The 19,865-nt window shown below is 37.7% G+C and overlaps 1 protein-coding gene across 1 annotated transcript in view; it reads right to left on the reverse strand.

The window, feature by feature from the left end:
• LOC108753929 (Down syndrome cell adhesion molecule-like protein Dscam2) overlaps positions 1-19,865 on the reverse strand; it is a 58,023-nt gene that overhangs the window by 22,362 nt on the left and 15,796 nt on the right. Inside the window, exons 2-3 of the mRNA XM_018495927.1 lie at positions 5,521-5,707; positions 5,126-5,268 (exon numbers count right to left, since the gene is read on the reverse strand). Coding sequence (XP_018351429.1) covers positions 5,126-5,268; positions 5,521-5,707 — 330 coding nt within the window. The remainder of the gene's footprint in view (positions 1-5,125; positions 5,269-5,520; positions 5,708-19,865) is intronic.

Below are 19,865 nucleotides of genomic sequence, written 5' to 3' on the forward strand. Positions count from 1 at the left end.
TTACTGAAAAATTCACGTTTTTCAAGCGCCGTCGCAACACCCCTCGTGGATTCGTCCGTAAACATTCGTGTCGAAGTAACGCGCGCGATTTCCTCGATAGCTCGTAAAGCGAGACAGAGCAGGACAGAGGGAATGAGGAAGCTTAAAAAGCTCGGCGAACGGGGGCCAAGGGATGCGCACCTAGAAGAAGACGCGAAATGAGAAAAGCCAAGAGAGGCTGCGAGCCGGAGAAACTAGCATTCGCCGAGTGACGAGACGAGTCGTGTCGTTCCACCCTTCTCGCCGTCCGGGGCGTCGGAAATTGGGGGCTTCTCGGATGGTGTCCCGACGCCAGGCATCCTCTCCCCCCTCTCCCCCCTCCCTCTTCACCCAGTTAGACGCCGGTTTGTGAATCGGGAGGTGGAGGAAAAGGTAGGATGGAACCAAGTGGAGAGAGAAGAGGGGGCACGGTACGTGACGATAAAATTGAGATGCGCCGGTGAGAGGATGCGAGAGAAATGGCACGATGGCACGAAGGGACGAAAGAGAGAGGGAGAGGGAGAGGGAGAGAGAGAGAGAGAGAGAGAGAAAACGGGGTGAAACGAACTGTGCAAATAAAGCCAATATGCGCGCGGATCTCCAGCCAGGCGGGCAACGATATTTCCACAGATTCGTAGAAATCGTTGGAATTAACTTTCCTCCTCTCTTCACGGACGGATTCGTTCCCTTCCCATCCCTTGTGTGAGAGATCGCTCACGCCGGATCTTCGATACCGCGCTTCTCCGCGCGCTTAACGCCCATCACGCGCTGATGCGGCATGAAAATGCACACCCCGGTGTATCGATGCATCGCCACTGCAACGAGCGTGTTTTGCCAGACCTGTACTTGTACGGTCTTCTCTCCTCTCTCTCTCTCTCTCTCTCTCTCTCTCTCTCTCTGTGGAAAAACGGTAAATTTTTTTAAATTAAATTTTCCGAGGATAGATTTTCGCCAGAATGGATATATTGCCACTTATATCGCAACCAGCCAAGAACCGGGTCCCATAAAAAAAATGACACAAGTACACGTAAATAATTGAATAACGAAAAGATTTACTTAAAAAAAAAAAAAAAAAAAAAGTGAGAGCTTATTTAAATTCTTCGTTTTGTTAGAAAATACATTGTAATTAAACTAATCAGTTGCAATAATCCCTGAACTACGTTTTAAAGTTCCGTGCAAGTTTTGACAAGTTTCGTATCTTATTGCCGTGCCGCAAGACATTTCTTGTGTACCTTTCTCTTAGGTACAAAAACGTGCTTTGTGCGTGATTAAAACCGTCGACCGTTTTGCTGGTATTACACATATACAAGCATTTGTCGTCCGAAAGGATGGACCTTTTTCTGTGCAAGACCATTTCTCGAGAACTAGTGGTGGGTTGCTAATGTGGTTACGTTCTTTTTCTAGTCGCGTACCTTTCTGTTGATAAAATGAAGAAAATAAAGAAGAATAAGCGGTACACTGGAGAATCGTCCGTCTGCAGAAACGGGTGATCTCTCACCGTGCGGTAGGCAATAATTCTTTCCTATAGCATCCATACTCGGCACGTGTATGGAGAAATACGGTTTCGTCGCGTAACACGGCCGAATAAATATCCAGTATACAAATTTCAAGGGATTAGGATGTAAGATACGATGCAGTGCGCGATTGTTTAATTTCTTATGCACGTATGCACGCTCTACAGCATCCCACACATTCCTCGAGACGTTCCTCTTCTATCTAAATATATTTTTCATCAATGAAACTTTTCTATAATTTAATAATAAGCTTTTAATTAAATACCAATTTGCATTTTTGTATAAAGATACGATACAATTCTTTATCTATTTTCCGTTATCCATGTTTCGTTAAATCCGTCGAGACACTTTATTTTTCGACGTTAAATACCCCCTGAGCAACATTTTCCGAGCACTAGAAAAATCGTGCGGGAAAGCACGTAAAATATAAGACTCTACCGCCGTTACGTACTAACGCTTGCCGTATACCTTCCGTAATGAAATCATTTGAAAAAAATTAAGATTAAACGGGAGCCGGTTCAGGGCGAGCATCATCCGAGCGACGATTACTCTCCCGCTAAAGGTTAAACCGACGCAATACAGCCCCTCTTAAATTTTGAAAATGTGACACCTTCTTCAGACACTATTCTTTATGCTACCGGGACTGGTGACGGTATAAGGTAGGATAATGAATATTCCCTTCGCTGTATTCCCTAATTCCGTCCTCTGAGAGCGTCCTTCTCTGCTGAAAAGAACGAAGGCTGGACATGTTGGTACCAAACTCTCAAGCTCGTCGAAAAATGCAATTCTCACAAAAGGGAATTTCGACAATGACTTTCTCTCTCTCTCTCTCTCTCTCTCTCTCTCTCTCTCTCTCTCTCTCTCCTGCGGAATAAGTTCTTTGGCGAGCACGTGGGGACGACCGATGTCATTTTAGATAAGTGAACCGTTCCTTTTTGGCTCGCTCGTTTCAGAAGAAGCACCGCTAGAACATTCTCCTTGGCTGATGTTCTCGCGTATAGAAGAAAATAAAGTGAAACGAGAAGGGGGGATCTCTGAGATAACTTGCACATTGCGTTAATGAATGTCTCCCGTACGATTACATGCGAATAGTCATTACTTTTTGATTACGCTATTTCTAACTATTGTTATGCCATATTACCGTTATACGCTCATTACCGTTATATTATCATTGATTTTTCAACACAATAAGCTCGTCGTATTACATTTGAAATAAATGTTTATAATTGAACTTTTTTTTATTTATCGGAAAAGTTAATAATGAAATAATGTTCGAAGGAAGAGTTCCTTCTTCTTAATCTTTACGTTAATGAAAAAAAGAGAAGAAATTATATCAGTGGTAATAAGTCTAAACTTATGAATTTTTTATTATTCGAAAGAAACGAGATTCATTGGAAAAACAAACTCGATTTATGCTTGAATAACCTCATACATCATTTTGGAATCATATTAAATTTGTTTTCGTGAAAAGCACGAGTAAGTATAGAATGACTTGATTATATTTATGCCTATATATTCTGGAGCGGATTGTGAACTTTTAACGAACGAAAGCGCTGGTAGATAAAAGCTTTACTTATATCGGCGGATAGTTCGCGGACGACAAGGACAGTGCGGTAAAAAGATATCGATTGGATGTTCTTTCATCGTCCAGTGACTTTGGGAGAAAGTTTCGGAAAACCACTAGCGGCGAAGCGAATTTTTCTTCCCGAATTTAGACGAATCATCTTGTAAAACTTTTCACCAAAAGTTTTCCAACGGCTGGGGCGCGCATTCCATGTCGCTTCACGTGAAACGGCTTTGAAAGGAGAGACAGCCTTTGGACCGACGGCATCAAAGAGTATTTGGATTCTCGCAATTTCTTCGAATTTGTATATACCATGAAATACGACAAGCGTGCCAGTTTTTGTTACGAACGAGCGCAAAGTATATTGAAATACTCGGTAAAACACATTGTTTGACATGCGGGATTCTTTGGGGTTTAAGATCATCAATATTTTGCGCGAGAATTGCTTTGTCGCATGTGTGAGGCGACATTTTTTTTTACCTTACCAGACAACAGGCAGATTCAGAATGTGTCGTTGCCATTTAAAAAATAATGATTTGGCTTGAATTTTTTACATGTTAAGTTTTTTTTTTCTTGCGGCTTGTAGCAGTCATTTTTGCAAAATTGACGACTCTTTTACCTTTATTTGAAGGGTTAAAAACGCGTGACGAAAATGCCGTTAAGAAAGCAAGCAACCTAAGTGCAACGTAAGCTTAGAGAGCTTCGTGAAAGCGATCAGTGTTTACCCATTTAAAAGGTTACATGCACCGGCTGAAAAGTGAACAAGCATGTCACTTTTTTGCAGTCAGTATACGTTGTACATAAATTTTATTTCGCGATTTGATTTATTTGATCTACTTCATTTTTGTCGTTGCAATTATCATATTTGGAAGATATAAAATGTTACAAAACGTAAATATTATTTAAGTAATATTACGCGAAATCAATTTTGACACAGTTATACTAATTTTTCCTAAATTTACCTTTTTCCCTACTTTTTCCCTGGACTTTTTTAATTAAAAAAAAATTCTTTAGTTTTCAAACCTGGGAATCTGGCGCGCACGCAAAATATTTAGATTTTTTATTTTTATTCTAAAAAGCATTTAGAAAGGATATACAGAAAAACGCACGAAATGTCATATCATTTAATTAACCAATTTTCAGGCTTTGGTAATCAATTCTCTCTGTACCAGTTTCGTATCAATTTTATTAAAAATAAATGTTTTATATATATAAATGGTATGACATTTCGTGTGTCATTCTGTATTTTCAATATTGCGAATACCGATAGTTTCGTATTCGCCCAATCTTTTGAGATTTTATATATATATATACATAGTATATACGTTCCTATTGCCATTATTATTGGTATACGGTACGGTCATTCAGATCAAAGTAAATGAAAACGAAAGAAGAACTTTTTTTCCAATTAGATTCGTGCCGTATATACGCAGACACGGTCTGTATGGCGAATTCAGTGCGGCTACCGCTAGTAGTAATGATCGGCTTAGAATCAGCCATTTAAATGATGGCTCACGTAGCGCCGACCGGACAAAGTTTTGTCCCTCTTCGGGTCTTTCGGGAACGGCGAAGATTCGCCCACGTACTCGAATCGAACTTCCTCCGATACAATTTAACGGCTTTCAACCGTTTCCCCATCGGTATTTACTTGGATAGCGTGAAGCCTCTTGGTTGAAAATGCGAGGTGTTGGCTCTGCACTCACCGTAGCACTTCGACGTAATGGGATGTTCGGTACCGCCGGTCCGTTATTGCAACGAATCTGGTACGCAGCGAATGACATTTCCTCGATAAATAATAGTTATCGCGTGTATCGGCGACATCGACGGATTGTCGGTCCGCGATAGCGCGAAGCACGATAGTTTGGATCTTATTCGCGCGACCACATTTTCCACTCAGAGTCGGAAAGCCATTTCCGCCGGAATGATAGAACATTTTGAAATTTTCCGACCGGATAAGTTTCTTCACGTAAGTCTACAAGACTATGCTTTCACTTTTCGGAAGGGATGGGACGTGGATAAGATAACTTACCAGCGCGGAGAGTGACCTCCCGTGAAAGTGCGGTCCCGACGGAGCTGGTCGCACGGCATCTGTATCGGGCATTGTGAACCTCGGCTCTGAAATCCTGAGCTAAGAACGGCGGGAAGTATAGCGTTCCGTTACCCAGAAGTTGCCTGAAAGAATATTAAAGCAGCTCTGCTGATTCGCGTAAAGGACAGCCAGGAAAAAGAGATCGTCTAGGACCGTATGATAAAAACATAAGACGGATTTCACACTCGAATTCGAAACGAGCTCTCTCACTTCCGCGTATATATTCACTCTTCGGTCTTTTATTTCGACGCCCTGGCAAATTTGTGCAAAAGCGATCGTGACACGAACGCTATCGGTCGAGGCGGCTGGGCATTTCGTTCAGAAACGTGATTTACCTGAGTCCGGGAACTGCTGTAACTGATCTCTGATCCGGGCTGGTGATCCACGTGACATGCGGCGTCGGGCTGCCGTGCGCGGAGCAGCCTAATTGGGAGCCCGTGGTATTTGAAAAGACTAGGGTACTCGGCGGCTCCAGGATGAAGACCGGGCCCTGCTGACCGAGCGCAAATTTCACGCTGCACCCTGAAACGAAAAGCGTATCCGATCATTAACATTGTAACGCCCGCGCCGCGCCGCAGTTTCGTTACAGTCAGGAGGAGTCTCCTGACGATCGTACGGCCAATAAAAAGCGGTTGGCCGAGCTTAATTTAGCTCAACTAACTTATATTGTCTTTTGCCGATTTAATTTTTAACAAGCACACTGATGAGAAATCGCACGGCTCCTAACTGGGTAGTAGTAAAAATTTTAGAACGATGCTGATTTAATGAATAGATAATAAAAAGATGGATCGTTAAAATACAAATTGGCTTTACGACGATTACGGCTGAAGTATTTTAGAGAAGATTAATATTATTTTGCAGTCTGTATGGGGATATGGTTTTGTAACAACAGATAACATTTTTTGTTCGAGTACTCGTTACGTTATATTGCATTTATTTAGAAATCAATATTTTCCTCTCTGTTCTTCGCGTGACGCAGCCACCACCTCAGGTCAAGCGATCTGGATTTGTCCGTGGATTAAACTCGATGTTGAAACGATTACTCGATTTGTTGGTTGGTAAGCGCCGCGGATAGAATTTTATCTTTTGTCTCGTTGAAGCCGACGGAACGACCTGATTCGCGAAGCCGGTCTAAACCCCACGACATATACATTGTTCGCAACCGAGAAACCGGAGAAATCAATTCCACTAAGCCGAATTCGACCTAGATTTCGAATCGATTCAGGACCATGCTCGTTCCTGGATTAAATGCACGCTGGAGCGAACGGTCGCGTCACTGCCCGATAGCATCTACCAAATATTTCAGTCGAAATCCCCGGATTAAGAAGCAGCGTACGCGAGCTTCTATAATCCGTTCTCGAACGTTGAAAGCTACGTTTACATATAATGCAGGTTTTCCTCGATATCCAAGTAAAATAAACGCCCGCTAGCGGACCGTCGCTTATTCGGAAAACAAAACGCTTCAGTCCCCGGGAATATGACGCTCGCTATTGTGACGTACTAGTTGAAGAATATTCGTTTTGTTCGTATAAAGCGATTCTGCGGAGAAATGCGAAAAAGTTGCGGAGGTTGGACAGTTGAAATACGCGGCATGTGGGATTACGGAATCGAAGGATACGTAACACGGGACAAAGTACCGCGACGGGCATGGCGATCAAAGAGATCGATTTTCGTTGCGGGTCGGAAATAGGAACAGAAATAATTCATGGAATGAATTATTTAGACTGGCGCGACCTATGGGGCAACGCGGTTTAAAATACGATTTGACGTGGTGCAGATTCTGATGTATCTGTGCGACTGAGAAAGAGGTCGAAATCAAATTACTGTAGAATTAAAGCAGAAGACAGTCAGACGAAAATAGAGTATTTTCGTGTAATTAAATGCTTTGCAGAATAAAGTTGTATTTTGTATATAAAATCTAAAAATATACTCTTTTGTATCTCTCATTGTCACAAGATTTTTATTCAATAAAAGTTATTCATGATTTCCAACTATCTCTAACGTTTCTATACAATATAGTAAATATTTTTTAACTTTAAACTTCATACATCAATCAGAAAAACGTAGAAATAAAAAAACTTGCTGTAAAAGATTCTAACTTTAAATATCGTAGGTATGATTTTAAAAATAACAATTAATAATATATTAATAATTATTAATTAAATCTTATATAAATTAATTATATTACTCATATCATATTTTAATTTGTAATATAGTTAAATATAAAATATAGTTAAGATCATTATTTTTAACAGTATATTGCTGCATTTAATATTTTAATACTGCAGACTTTGATGACTAAATTATAATATTACAATTAAAGAAGGATTTTACTGAAATATTAAAAAATTTAGATAGATACATTTCTAAAAATAATTTTGTTGGACTTATTAAAACTAATTATGTAAGAAACTCAAGCATGATAAGCAATGCTGCATTCATATTATAAATTATTTTGATAATCTAAAAAATTATTTGCGTCTGTATCTAACTTTATTAGAGATACTTCAGCATATCCGTTCTTTCCGTGTAAATTTAATTTCAGCGCATCAAATTACTTCGGAAATTATCATAGGTATACACTCAAACAAACTCATCTTCTGGCCTGTATGTCAAACACTAATCTAGATACTGATTTTTTAATATATATTCTTCTTGCTGCCTCTTTTTCTAAAATAAATAAAGCATCGAATTTTATAAGATAGTACAATTGCTTTTCGAATGGAATTCTGAATGGCAGCCGTTATAGAAAAATACTATTGAATTAATAAAAAAAAAAAAAAAAAAAAAAACAGCTATTGGAACGAATAGTGTAAAATATTAGATTGGAATTTTTTTTCAATTATTTCCAAACGTTTTTTTTGTGTGCCGAGCTGTTCATAAAGGAAGATATAAAGTTAAACATTTTCCTCCGCTCATTCTCTTTCTCGGACTGCTCCAGCAAATGCATAAATTCTCGCGAGTTGTCAAGAAGGATGGCGGGCACGTAGCCACGTGTTTGCTTGCCTTTCAAAGAGCAAAAGCCGAACAGTACTCCACATCGCCGTTTCCGTACGCGCGTCTGTATGCGCGCGTGCCCAGGCACACTTATTTGCGCGTTCATTCTTTCCGAATAATGCACGAACCCTCGCGCGTATATGCGGTTGTCGCACTTAATACTATCCTTCCCGATGCGGAATCATTGGCACCGAGTCATCGCATCTTTCCATACGTGACTGAGAAAATATTTACTAGCGACACAACGTGACGCTCATACGCGGTACTTTATATTTGTAACAATTTACGTGCGCCCTCAATTTCCCCATTTTCAGATAGCTTTTCGCTCTATATACGCCAATGTTTTTAAGGAAGAGGCATTTAACATTTACACGAGACGAAAATATTGGACATTTATAAATGAACGAACGCTCTTATGTTTCACGCGACGCAGATAAAAGATGCGCAAAAATGAGAGAGTCGACTGACGAAGCTTTTGAAGATTTGTCTTTACATCGCATTGTCTCGCCGTTGTGTCTCAGAGTGTATAAGAAGGATGACAAAGAAACATAAGTATATGATGTAACAGTGCGCAACTCCATTCCATCATATTTTTTCCTCCTTCGAATTCCGATATCTCTTGCATATCGTGGATATGGACGCGCTTGCGCGTTTACATCCGAGAGGACGTTTTCCACTCATCGGTCACTGAAACATGAACCCAATTTGCGATTCGGCCGGGATTTTTCCCAGCTCGAAATGTCAGAATACGAATAAAGATTGCACGAATGAAAAGTCTACGTGACGCACGCGCGAAGCACGACTTTTTCCAGGCTTATGCAGAAACAAGCTGCATTTAAGCATTCGATGCACTCGTTGGATCAAAATATATTAGTATGTCTCATATATTTTTCAAATAAGAAGAGAGGAGAGAGATAGAGAGAGAGAGAGAGAGAGAGAGAGAGAGAGAGATTTCAGAATATGAAAAAAATGAATAATGTATTAAAAATATAATTTTACATTTCCGTTGATGTCAATAAATCTGATGTCAATGCATAATTTATTTTAGCGGAATATAGAAATGTGTCACGGTTCGCGATTATAAATTCTATGCATATCAATTATGTCGATGCTTCAAAGGGAAAATAAAACAAACGTGTCGTACTTTTATTTCGATGATTAAGAAGGATGAATGGACAATTTTTCGATTTACTTGTCATTCATTGGTCGTTTACACGTCTCAGTGTGTCTTTTATTAAACGAATACCAACATTTGAATGCTCCGAATTATCGGGTTTCGTGATAAATTTTCTAAGAAAATCCCAAGAAGCTGCATCGCTTTGCAAAACGAGGATGTGGTCGTACATACACAACGAGGACGAAACGGGACCAGGATTCCGAAGTCGACGCGAGAGTGGGTAGTCACGTCGACGTGAAAGATCGTAATTGCGAATTCGTTGACCCACGACTCGAGTGAGCTTTTCCACGGAGTCACGACGGTAGCAGGGAGTCGAGAAAAAAGAAACGCGAGAAACGAACGGCGAGAGATCGAGGGGATGACGATTAAGGATATGGTGGTGGTGTATAGGTGGGACATGCACAGGAGGTAGCCAAAGAGTAGATAAAAGCAGACGAGGATGGACCAAATGGGGGGTAGTAGCCAGCGCGAGAGGGTAGCTCTGGCAGGTGCGGCTCAGAAGGTAGGAGGATCAGAAGACAGAGTACGTAGAGTTCTGCTTCGCTGGGCACGGGGAAGTACTTGAGAAAGATGTGGGCAAACAGACTTTGCGATCGTTTATTTTTCTGGCAATTATATCCTTCCGTGAAAAGAGCTTGAACTCTTTTCACTCCGTATTTATTTCTGTCGTGGAAGCGTCGTGAATCGTCGAGCCTACACTGACGGCCAAGTAGGTGAATACCTACCGAGAGAAGAGAAATGAGGCTTTCACAGTATGAGAATCTCGGTTTAGCGAACCTTCTATACCTGTATTCGTGGCTGCTCTATTAGCACGTTTAATGTCTTAATCCAATTTAACTGAAACACAAGTTCTGTATACACGAATTGCACCGCCTGTACATCTGAATGACTATTTCTTTAGATCGTTAAGGAAACGAATTCTTCTTACAAATTGCGAGATAGAAATGTTGAAGTGATCACGAATTCTTCTGCAATTAATGCAGTTTTGTATGAGTTTTACACGATAATGCAAAAATATTGTTTAACAAAAAACGTATAGACTTCCATCTCGGAAAATCGCGGTCTGGATATCACACCGTTTCATTAACACCGATGGAGCGTCGCAGGAGACGCAACTTACCGACACGATCGATACAATGATGAAGATTAATGATTGTCTGGCCAAGTAATTACTATCGCGTTTTATTACCTCCGATGTGTAACTCCGTGAAGGAGCGGCGTTTCCTTTATTCGCGCCTCGTGTCGGGCTCCGACAAGACCGCGATTGGTTGGCCGCCCATGATGAAGAACGAGAATTATTTAGCAGCATTGGTACGCAGTGTTCTAAGACAGTCCCAAGTGTCCGTAGTACGATACCTATATATTCTCCGTATTTGAGGAAACGGCGTAAGCGGGTAATTCTCATTTAATGCGCCTACAGTTGCTCCCAATATCAGGGATTCTCAAGCTTTCTAACTATTGGAATCAAATAGGATTTTTTGTATTAACAAAATCAAATTAAAAGACAGAAGCACTTTATATGCTACTTTATTAATCTATTTCACTCCGTTTCATAATGTACATAAGTATCCTATTCTGCTTGTATTATTTCATAACATGAATATAAGCAGAATGGGATATCTGTGGTATAATAATTATTAAAAGTATCGATTAAACTTAATTAAATAATTGAGTATCATTGGTATACAATAATTTATATTTTTCATTAATAATAAATAGATAACAAGCATTTGTATGAATAATAATAATACATGGATATACATGTATTTACTACACACATATTTAATTATTCTCTCTTTCATGATCAATACAAGCTGTTGATTTCAAGAAATTGTTGAATGTAAGATTTCGATCGACTCCACTAAGGTAATTTAGTATCTTCTTATTATTTTGTTTCGTGTAAGATTCACAAATGTATAGATAGAGATCTTCCATGGAGCCGATGCTGCAAGCTCCAGATTTTAGATCCCTGGCCTTATGCGAGTGCACCCGTGCGTATTACGTAGGGATGCGTCGCGCAGGGATTCGTCCGATAGAGAGACATCGATGACACTATACATATTGACAAGACACTCGAGACCGTCCGCAGGTCTGGGTCGCTGGAGTTACGCCGCTCTCGTCGGCCCGCCCTTCCTCGCACGTTTGATACCCATGGCGTGCCCTTCCGCCTTCCGCCGACGATATATCGGCCGTGTTATGCCGAGCGAAAGCGCGGAGAGACGGAGAGAACGACAAAGAACTTTCTGTATCACTATCAGCGCACAACTGCTCGGAGTTTATTCGCGAAACTCGAAGCACTCTGACTTGGTCAAGTAGTACTTTATGAGAAAAAGCGAGTTTACACAGCGACGTCCACTTGGACTATCGTCGACTTTAGCTATCGTAATCGGGTATTACTAGGTTTTAAACATTGCAAAACGGCAAATATACGTTAGGGTAAATCAAAATGGAAAAAAAGTTTTAATCAACCCACTAGCGGCGAAAGTTGTAAATGTCGAGATTAAAGGTATTTTACAATCCTCGACCTTAATGATCGTTTCACGGATTTCAGAGAGTCCAACTTGTTTTACTAAAATACATTTAACGTAAGATAGAAGCTGAGAGAGAGAGAGAGAGAGAGAGAGAGAGAGAGAGAGGAAATGATCTAAAAGTTTCCATTAAGCAATTATTTCCAATTTTACAATGAATATAGATATGTTTCAGTTTTTTTTTTTTCAGAAAAATACATAGTGATGGCAACTATAAAAGTGACAACTATACAAATTTTATATGTAGAATTAACGTTACATGTTAATGAATAAACTAATGTACATAATTTAATATATTATTACAGTTGCAACAATTATAAAATAGTTTGTTTAACTGTGTACATTAATTCTACATATAACTTCTATATAAAACTTATAAAGTTGCTACCTTTATAGTTGCCACGACTACATATTAGCGAATTTAATTGAATGCAGTCATCAATTGATGCACTAGTACATACTAAAGCCGTTGTGCACAACTTGACGCAAAATATGTGTTTAATGTAGTTATAAAAACGGGAATTAAATTGTGAGACCCTCAATACACTTTATTGTGCTGTTAAATAAAATATGTACTTTATAATTTAAAATATTTACCTTTCACTTTTACTCGAATTAAATCAGTGTACAACAGCTTTAATATGCACCAATGCGCAGTAGTGCGTCCAACTGGATTCATTATAAGTCTTTTTCTCTGAGTGTAAATTTGAAAATCTCACGATAAAGCAAATGCTGGGTGAATATATTTATAAGATTTTATATACGTATTCGTAAGAAAAAATCGGGGGAGAGAAGGAGGGAGGGAGGGAGGGGAGAGAGAGAGAGAGAGAGAGAGAGAGAGAGAGAGAGAGAGAGAGAGAGAGAATTAACGAGCCTCGACCTCTCTGCCTATGGTCCCGATAAACGATGAGGAACAATGTTCTGCGTTTATACTACAACACCACTCGGAACAATGAGTGCTTAGATATCACGGAAACAATGCATCCCTCGACAATAGCCATATCTTTTTGCCGATGCAGATTCGAAGTCATCGATGAAATAATGTTCGTTCTACATGATCGTGTTTGCTTTTCGAGTGTTATGCAAGGGTCAGAATGAGATCGTAAAATGATACTATTGAAAGAGAAAAAGGGGAAGCGGCATACAGTGTAGACGAACATTTTTATTGTCTCGTATGCAAGAGCGACATGAAAATTACGAAGTTTGAAACCGCTTAGTGTGCGATTTAATCTAACGTATTTATCGTGAAAGACTTTTGTGTGATTGCTTTCCACTGGGTTTTTACGTCTCAAGTTTTTACTTGTGGAACTATTTTCTGTCCCGGCTCTTTTATATGTCACTTTTATACTTCTGACAGACGGATACCGTAAACAGATGTACGGGCGTTCCACCAAATCTGTACAAAAAGATGCAAAAGTATTGTATCATTTTTATTTTTAGTTTTATTTTAACAATTTAAAAATAATTGTTTTCACTCTTGCGTGCACGTTTCTCTCTCTCTCTCTCTCTCTCTTCCTCTCATAATTATTAAATCGCAAACTCTATTGGACTAGTATAATCATTTTCTTCGAGCGTTTGTACACGCTCTCCGCAATCTCTGCGTTGATTTTTTTCTAGTTTTATTACCTTTGCATGATATCCTCAATTGGCATTACCCAGGATAAACGCGGAGGCAGAAGTAAGATACAACTGCGTTTTGACGAGGCGTAATGCGAGCTCATAAAGAAGTAGCGGAATAAGAGAGAGATTCAAAGAAAAAAAAGGAAAAAAAAGTAGTAAGAAGAAGGAGTAGCTATATAAAAGGAGAAGGCTATACTCGTCGTAATGGTTTAGAGGTTTGCGGTTTAAAAACCGGTCAAATATTTACCGGAACTTCATCGGCCCAGACCTCTTTAATAAGTTTTTTATTGCAGTTCGCTCTTTGTTCCCAGACCACGCTCTCGTATTTGCACCCGCTCGATCGCGTTTGGTAACTAAGAATCTTTTTTTTTTTTTTGCCCTTTTCTGTATCGTCGTGTTTCTCAACGTTGAGCATTTGAATAAATTTTTCAGAAGGGTAGCAAAAGCAAAGTAAATAAGAATGATAACAGGAGCTTTCAAACGAGAACTCTTATTTACTCTCATAGATTAGAGATTTTTTGCTGATGATATTCGAATTAGGTTTGCTACGAATTTTATAAAAATACTTTGTACGAGAAAGGAAATGCGCGATTATCGCCTAATTACATTCACAATTATCCCAAATAATATTTTTTAAACTTCTATAATATATGTAAAGGTGTCATGTATTTTCACATGCATTATTATATGTTTGTAAAAATATTAACGAGAATAATATTACAAAGATACTGTACGCATTACAATTTAACGTAGCTCTCCGAACTCGAAAGAAACATTGAATGCAGTACAATCAGAATTCTCCTTTAATTCCACGTCGAAATGCAATCCTATAGTAATGTAAGGGTTGAAGGAAAGCAAGGAAGGGTTATCGCGCGTAGTCGACAAAAGTCTTTGAATCGGAGACTCACTTCGTCAAGTTGCAGTAGGCATTCTTTGTAATCCGTACATTTTGCTAATTAAATCAGAACAAGTTTTTACTTACTTTCTCTCTTTCTCTATATTTTATATACTCTTTTTTTCTCTCGTGTTGAGAGAACATCTTTTGCCTTTCCAATCTTGTCGCGTTATTTGTTGTTATGCGTTGACAGTTGTAAGTCAAAGCGAATATCTCTGACATCAACGAAGTAATGAAAGATTGCAACGCAATCTTCTTAAATGAATGCGCAGGGAAAAACTAACGTTTCTATCTCAAAATCTGCTTCTAAAGTTTACTGATTGCAAGAAAAGTGCAATTCCGGCAAGAAAATTTATCTTATTAATTATCCCTAAAAATGTCAACAAATGCAAACGTTTTCTTTCGTGAAACGTATTAATTTTTTTAACCAATGTCAAGTTATTTTTATTAATTGATTAGTTAATCGTTGATAACATTTTTTTCTTTTGTGTTACATTTTCGTAAATTTGAATTGTGTACCACGTACGTTTATTGTAATAAAATGTTTCGTTCATGAAATCGCGTTTAACTTCGAAATGTGATGCGAAATAAAATGTGACGTCTGTTGCATTGTGATTTGCTTTTGCATAAAATTTGCTTTGACTGATAGCGCTGAATCAGGAGGAATGCCGTCGCGGAAAGAGAGGTTTCCCCGCAAAGAGAATAAAATCCATTTTAACAGACGGACTGGTTTCTTAGAAATATCTTAGAAATATCAAGCCCGACATTTCTACTGGAAAGTAATAATAATTACTTCGGATTAACGACGGTTCGATTAATTACCTCGCGCATAACATTTCGTTACGTAGCTCGCTGCCGAACAGCTTCGTTCGTAGAACTCAAACCCATCATGTTCCGTTCCATTCCATTCGTTCGCGAAGTCGAGCGGAGTGCCGTGCGAGGAGAAGAGAAAGGGGTTATATCGAAGCTTTCGAGGTATTGGGGCTTTTGGGATCAAATCCGCTCGTCCGTTCACGCGCTCGTCAGGCTGTTACAGTGTAAGCCGATTATGCCGCTTCCCCACGTGACTCTCTCCATCATTCTTCCTCCTCCCCCTCCCCCTCCCCCGTAACCCTTTTCACCGATCGTCCATCCCTAAATTTATCTACCCTCTTACCTACGACGAAAAAGTTCTCGGACGCACTAATACGAAGTGACTAGCTAAATCCTTAATGTTAATGTGATAATTGCAACGTTCAAACTTGTTTTTACAGTGATTGTGAAGTTTATTATTATTATTTTTTGTAAAGTATTTTAATACTTCGCGTCGAGATGTAAAAAGCGTTTAACAACGTAAGATGACAGAAGGGATGGCAAAAATACGATTCTATTAGCTCACTCGATCTTAAATTTGAATTTATAAAACGTAAAAAAGTGACAAATTCTAAATAGACATATTTAGATCACAAATATTCAGAGATAGGAAGCAAGTAATATTGTTATTTCATTGTAATAACGATTTAGTGATGACGTTGCAATTTTTTATTATGATGATAACACTAATTAACTAGATGCTAAGGTTGAGAAAGTTAGATACTTTTGAAAAGTAACTCGTCACCATTACTTGTCGTTTATCGAAAAAAGATAACTCGTAACAAGTAATAAGTTAAAAGTAACGAGTAAAAGTAATGCGTCGATACGTTACAAGTTTTAAAAAAGTAACGAGTTACTTTTTTAGAATTTTTTTATAACTTTCCAACTCTGATGTTACCGTTACGATTATAAAAAATTCGCAACGTCATTACTAAATCGTTATTGTAATAAAATAACGATGAACTGTAATGACATGAATCTCTAAAAGTAGCCCTCTGTACAATTTTTGAAATTAAACTTCTTAAAGTGGTTTTTTTTTAGCAGTTATTCTCAGTTACTTCATGTCTGAATTATACGATCATAAATGTAAGAAAATTACATCAGAATAGGCCAGAATTCTACAGCCAAGCGTGATGTGTAGTGAGTAATATAGGCATCGTTTTCAAAGCATTTTCGAGTGGCGTCATAACATGTTCGAGGGGCTAGTCAAACTGTTTTTGACCCGATTTCCCAACATGTCGACGCACGCTCGCGTATGCGTCGATAAGCAAGAAAAGTGTACTCTGCTCTAGGGTCCTTGAACGCGAGAATTTGAGATTTATTTGATACGTTCGCTGTCTGCGAAATTGAAATACGCTGCGGACTCTCGGATGGAAAGTGCTACTTCGCTCTACTTTCACAAGACAAACATACGTATGAGATTTTAAATTTTAATATTACTCTGTGGAGTCTGTACATGCTTTCCGTTTTGTCTCTTCGATTAAATCGGCAGTGCTTTTAATGCGTAGGCTTATTCCAAACGCAATTATCCTGTTAATATACAATATATGATTGATTATTTGAAATAGCATGCAGTAGGGATTTTGGAAGGAAAAACGTGTGTACATATGGAATATTAACTGCAGGCAAACATCACATATTTATTGCATATAACGCACGCGGAGTGAAATTCAAATCGAAATATATATGTTTTTCGATGCACGCATTAATGGTTTTACGTATGCATTATTTACTTGCCGTTTATGTGTGTACCGTGATTATAGGTTGTTACTGGTTTAAGTATGCGCATTACTATCAGCTTTATTGAAAATGCAAACAAAATATAAACAATATTATAATATTGCATCAACAATGAGATACGAAATATTGTCATTTCTGAGATACTTAATACTTCGTCGGCACTCTTGAATGCTTTAAAAGCATCGTTTATTTTGTTATATTGTGAATTCAGGGTTGTCACAGACCAGGAAAATCGAGAAAAGTCAGGGAAATTGAAATTGGTCATAGGAAAAAGGGAATTTTTACATTTATTTTCTGTGGCAACCCTGGAATTTTAGTAGATAAATTTAAACTTATAACAAATAAATAAAATACAATTTAACTTCTATATATAATAAATCTATTGTTAAAGCTTTCGCAAGCGTATATAAGAATTTTTTCAGCTCTATATCTTTCATACAGAATAATATGAAAATCTGTATTGAAATTCGAAGGTATTAATAGGTTGTGGTCAAAGGATAAAAATGGCACATTGTCAATAGAGGATTAAGTGCGCACGTACATTTTGAACGGCTTTATTCTGTGAGAAGTATACTCAAATAAGTCCAAAATCGGAACATAAAACGTCTTATAAAATGTCTTTTAGATGTCTTATGAGACATCTTATATCTTGAATTTGGACTTTTGTCTTCCGGGTATGCAGTAGAAATAATTTGACGAACATTGTTGACATTGTTGTCAGAGTACTGTTCTTTGTTATCTGAATTATCTGATAACTTATCGAGGGCTGGAAGGTCTCATTATACATTTAATGTTCAATATTTCTTTTTTTATCTTTATTTTAATCAGCTTCGATCATTAGAATAATAACCGCGTTGTAAAATATCTGAACAAGAGGTCGCCCGTACGCCCTTAATTAATCGCGGATCTTATTTCTCAATCCACTTTACGGAAAATGAAGTTGAACGTCAGCAGCTAAGCACACGAAAGCTGCAATCAGCCGCCAGCATCGGATCTTACATCCTCGAGGGCTGACAATCTAATGTAATTTACTTCCCGTCTAACGCAATTAAAGCGCACTTTGAGGTGTGGCGGGACGAGAAATTAGCAGTGAACTTCGGTTTACCGATAAACTTCGCCAGTGAAATCGACACCGTCGCTCGTCTCGTTCCACGCCATCTTAGCAAATTTTAACACGCAGCAAAGCTAATTCTAAAATGCCATATAGACTCTAACTTTGACACCTGTATTGTACGAGAATCGTTATAAAGTTTACGAATCTCGTGTCAAAAATTTCATATTTTGAAACACAGACAGGTCAATTAGTATATTTTATTTTGAGATCAACGGAGAGTGTGAGTTGAGATCTAGCGAATCGTGAGAAGCAAAACATAATAATTTATTCATCCCGTAATTGTTCCACCGTTACTTGGTAGAAAATCTTGGTAGGAAGGCCTCTTTCTTCTTCTTTTCTTTCTCTTTCTTCAAGTTTCTTCACTTGTTCTCACGCAACGTTTACTCGCGAAAACGCGGTTAATTACAATTGCGCGTACTAATCATCGAAATAGGATAATCGCACGGCACTTTGCGCGGCACCACTAGCGTTAATCGCACACGATAAGAATTTTAAATTAACTGCAATTACGTGTACGACGATTCGTGCGTTACTCTAAATTTCCGACGTGAGAGAACGACAAGCAAATTGTATTGGACTTGACAAAAAATTCAAGGCATATTGTAGGATACATTTCAAACAATTCCAATAATCGTTACTTGTAAATGTCGCAATAATAATTCGTAATTTTCATTCTTTATTGTTTTGAGTGAAATAAATAAATTGAATCACGTTTCGATAATTTGCCGACGTCTTAGTATACGTTATTTAGGGAAATTAATTAACAGACGTTTTTTGAGAGAATTATTTTAATTTGAGAGAATAGTTTCGAGTGGCAATACGATAACATATGGAGCAGCTCATTTCTGAATTGCTTGCTTAAGTCTCGGCTGCGCGAATGATAACACAATATGCAGTGGCCTTACATCATGCAAAGCTAGTCTTTAACGAAATATTCAACGAAATAAATATTAAATAAATCGTTTTTTTTTCTATATCAAATTAATTCTCAATATTTAATTGATATAACATAGTTTTCCGTTATTTGAATAACTTCAGTGATTCGCATATTATTTCATTTATTATTTACGTTATTCCATTGATTGCAAAAATATTAGGTAAATTATATTTAACCTCTTCAGAAAACACTGATACATACATGTATATTTAATTTTAGATCAGTTTTATAATTACAGAATAATATGGCAAAAAAATATTCGCTATTGAATCTTTTAATGAAAAAAAGAGAAATTTCACTATGTAATAGTAGACGTAACATTTATGTCTCTTGGAATCGCGTAGTACTAGAGTACTTTTTACTTACTGATTTTTTAAATATGTTTTTATGGAGGTTAAATGCACTAAAAATTCAAAGTACAATATGGGATATATGAGATATATTCAAACTTAAATATTTTCAAAAAATAATTATTGTCTCTATAAATTTGTAAAACATGAATCTATAATTTCCATTTCTTATCGTTTCTATTTCTACTTCAAACGAATAAATTTCGCGAAATATAAGTCACTGCTTTGATACATTTATGAATCTGAATAGAAATTACTATATTATTATTCTTTTTTTAATTTTTTACATTTTAATAAAATTATGTGATTTGGTGTGAGTAGAAAAAAAAGGAAAAATTAAATTGCGATCATTTTATCAACAATTCATCAATCTAATTTTTTTGATTTATTAAAATTTATTATATAATTCTTTATTTAAATAACTATCTAGAAATTATAAGACTAAATTAATTTATATAGTTTTTCGATTA

The sequence above is a fragment of the Trachymyrmex septentrionalis genome, unplaced genomic scaffold, assembly GCF_001594115.1.
Source record: "Trachymyrmex septentrionalis isolate Tsep2-gDNA-1 unplaced genomic scaffold, Tsep1.0 scaffold73, whole genome shotgun sequence".
Classification (NCBI taxonomy): domain Eukaryota; kingdom Metazoa; phylum Arthropoda; class Insecta; order Hymenoptera; family Formicidae; genus Trachymyrmex; species Trachymyrmex septentrionalis.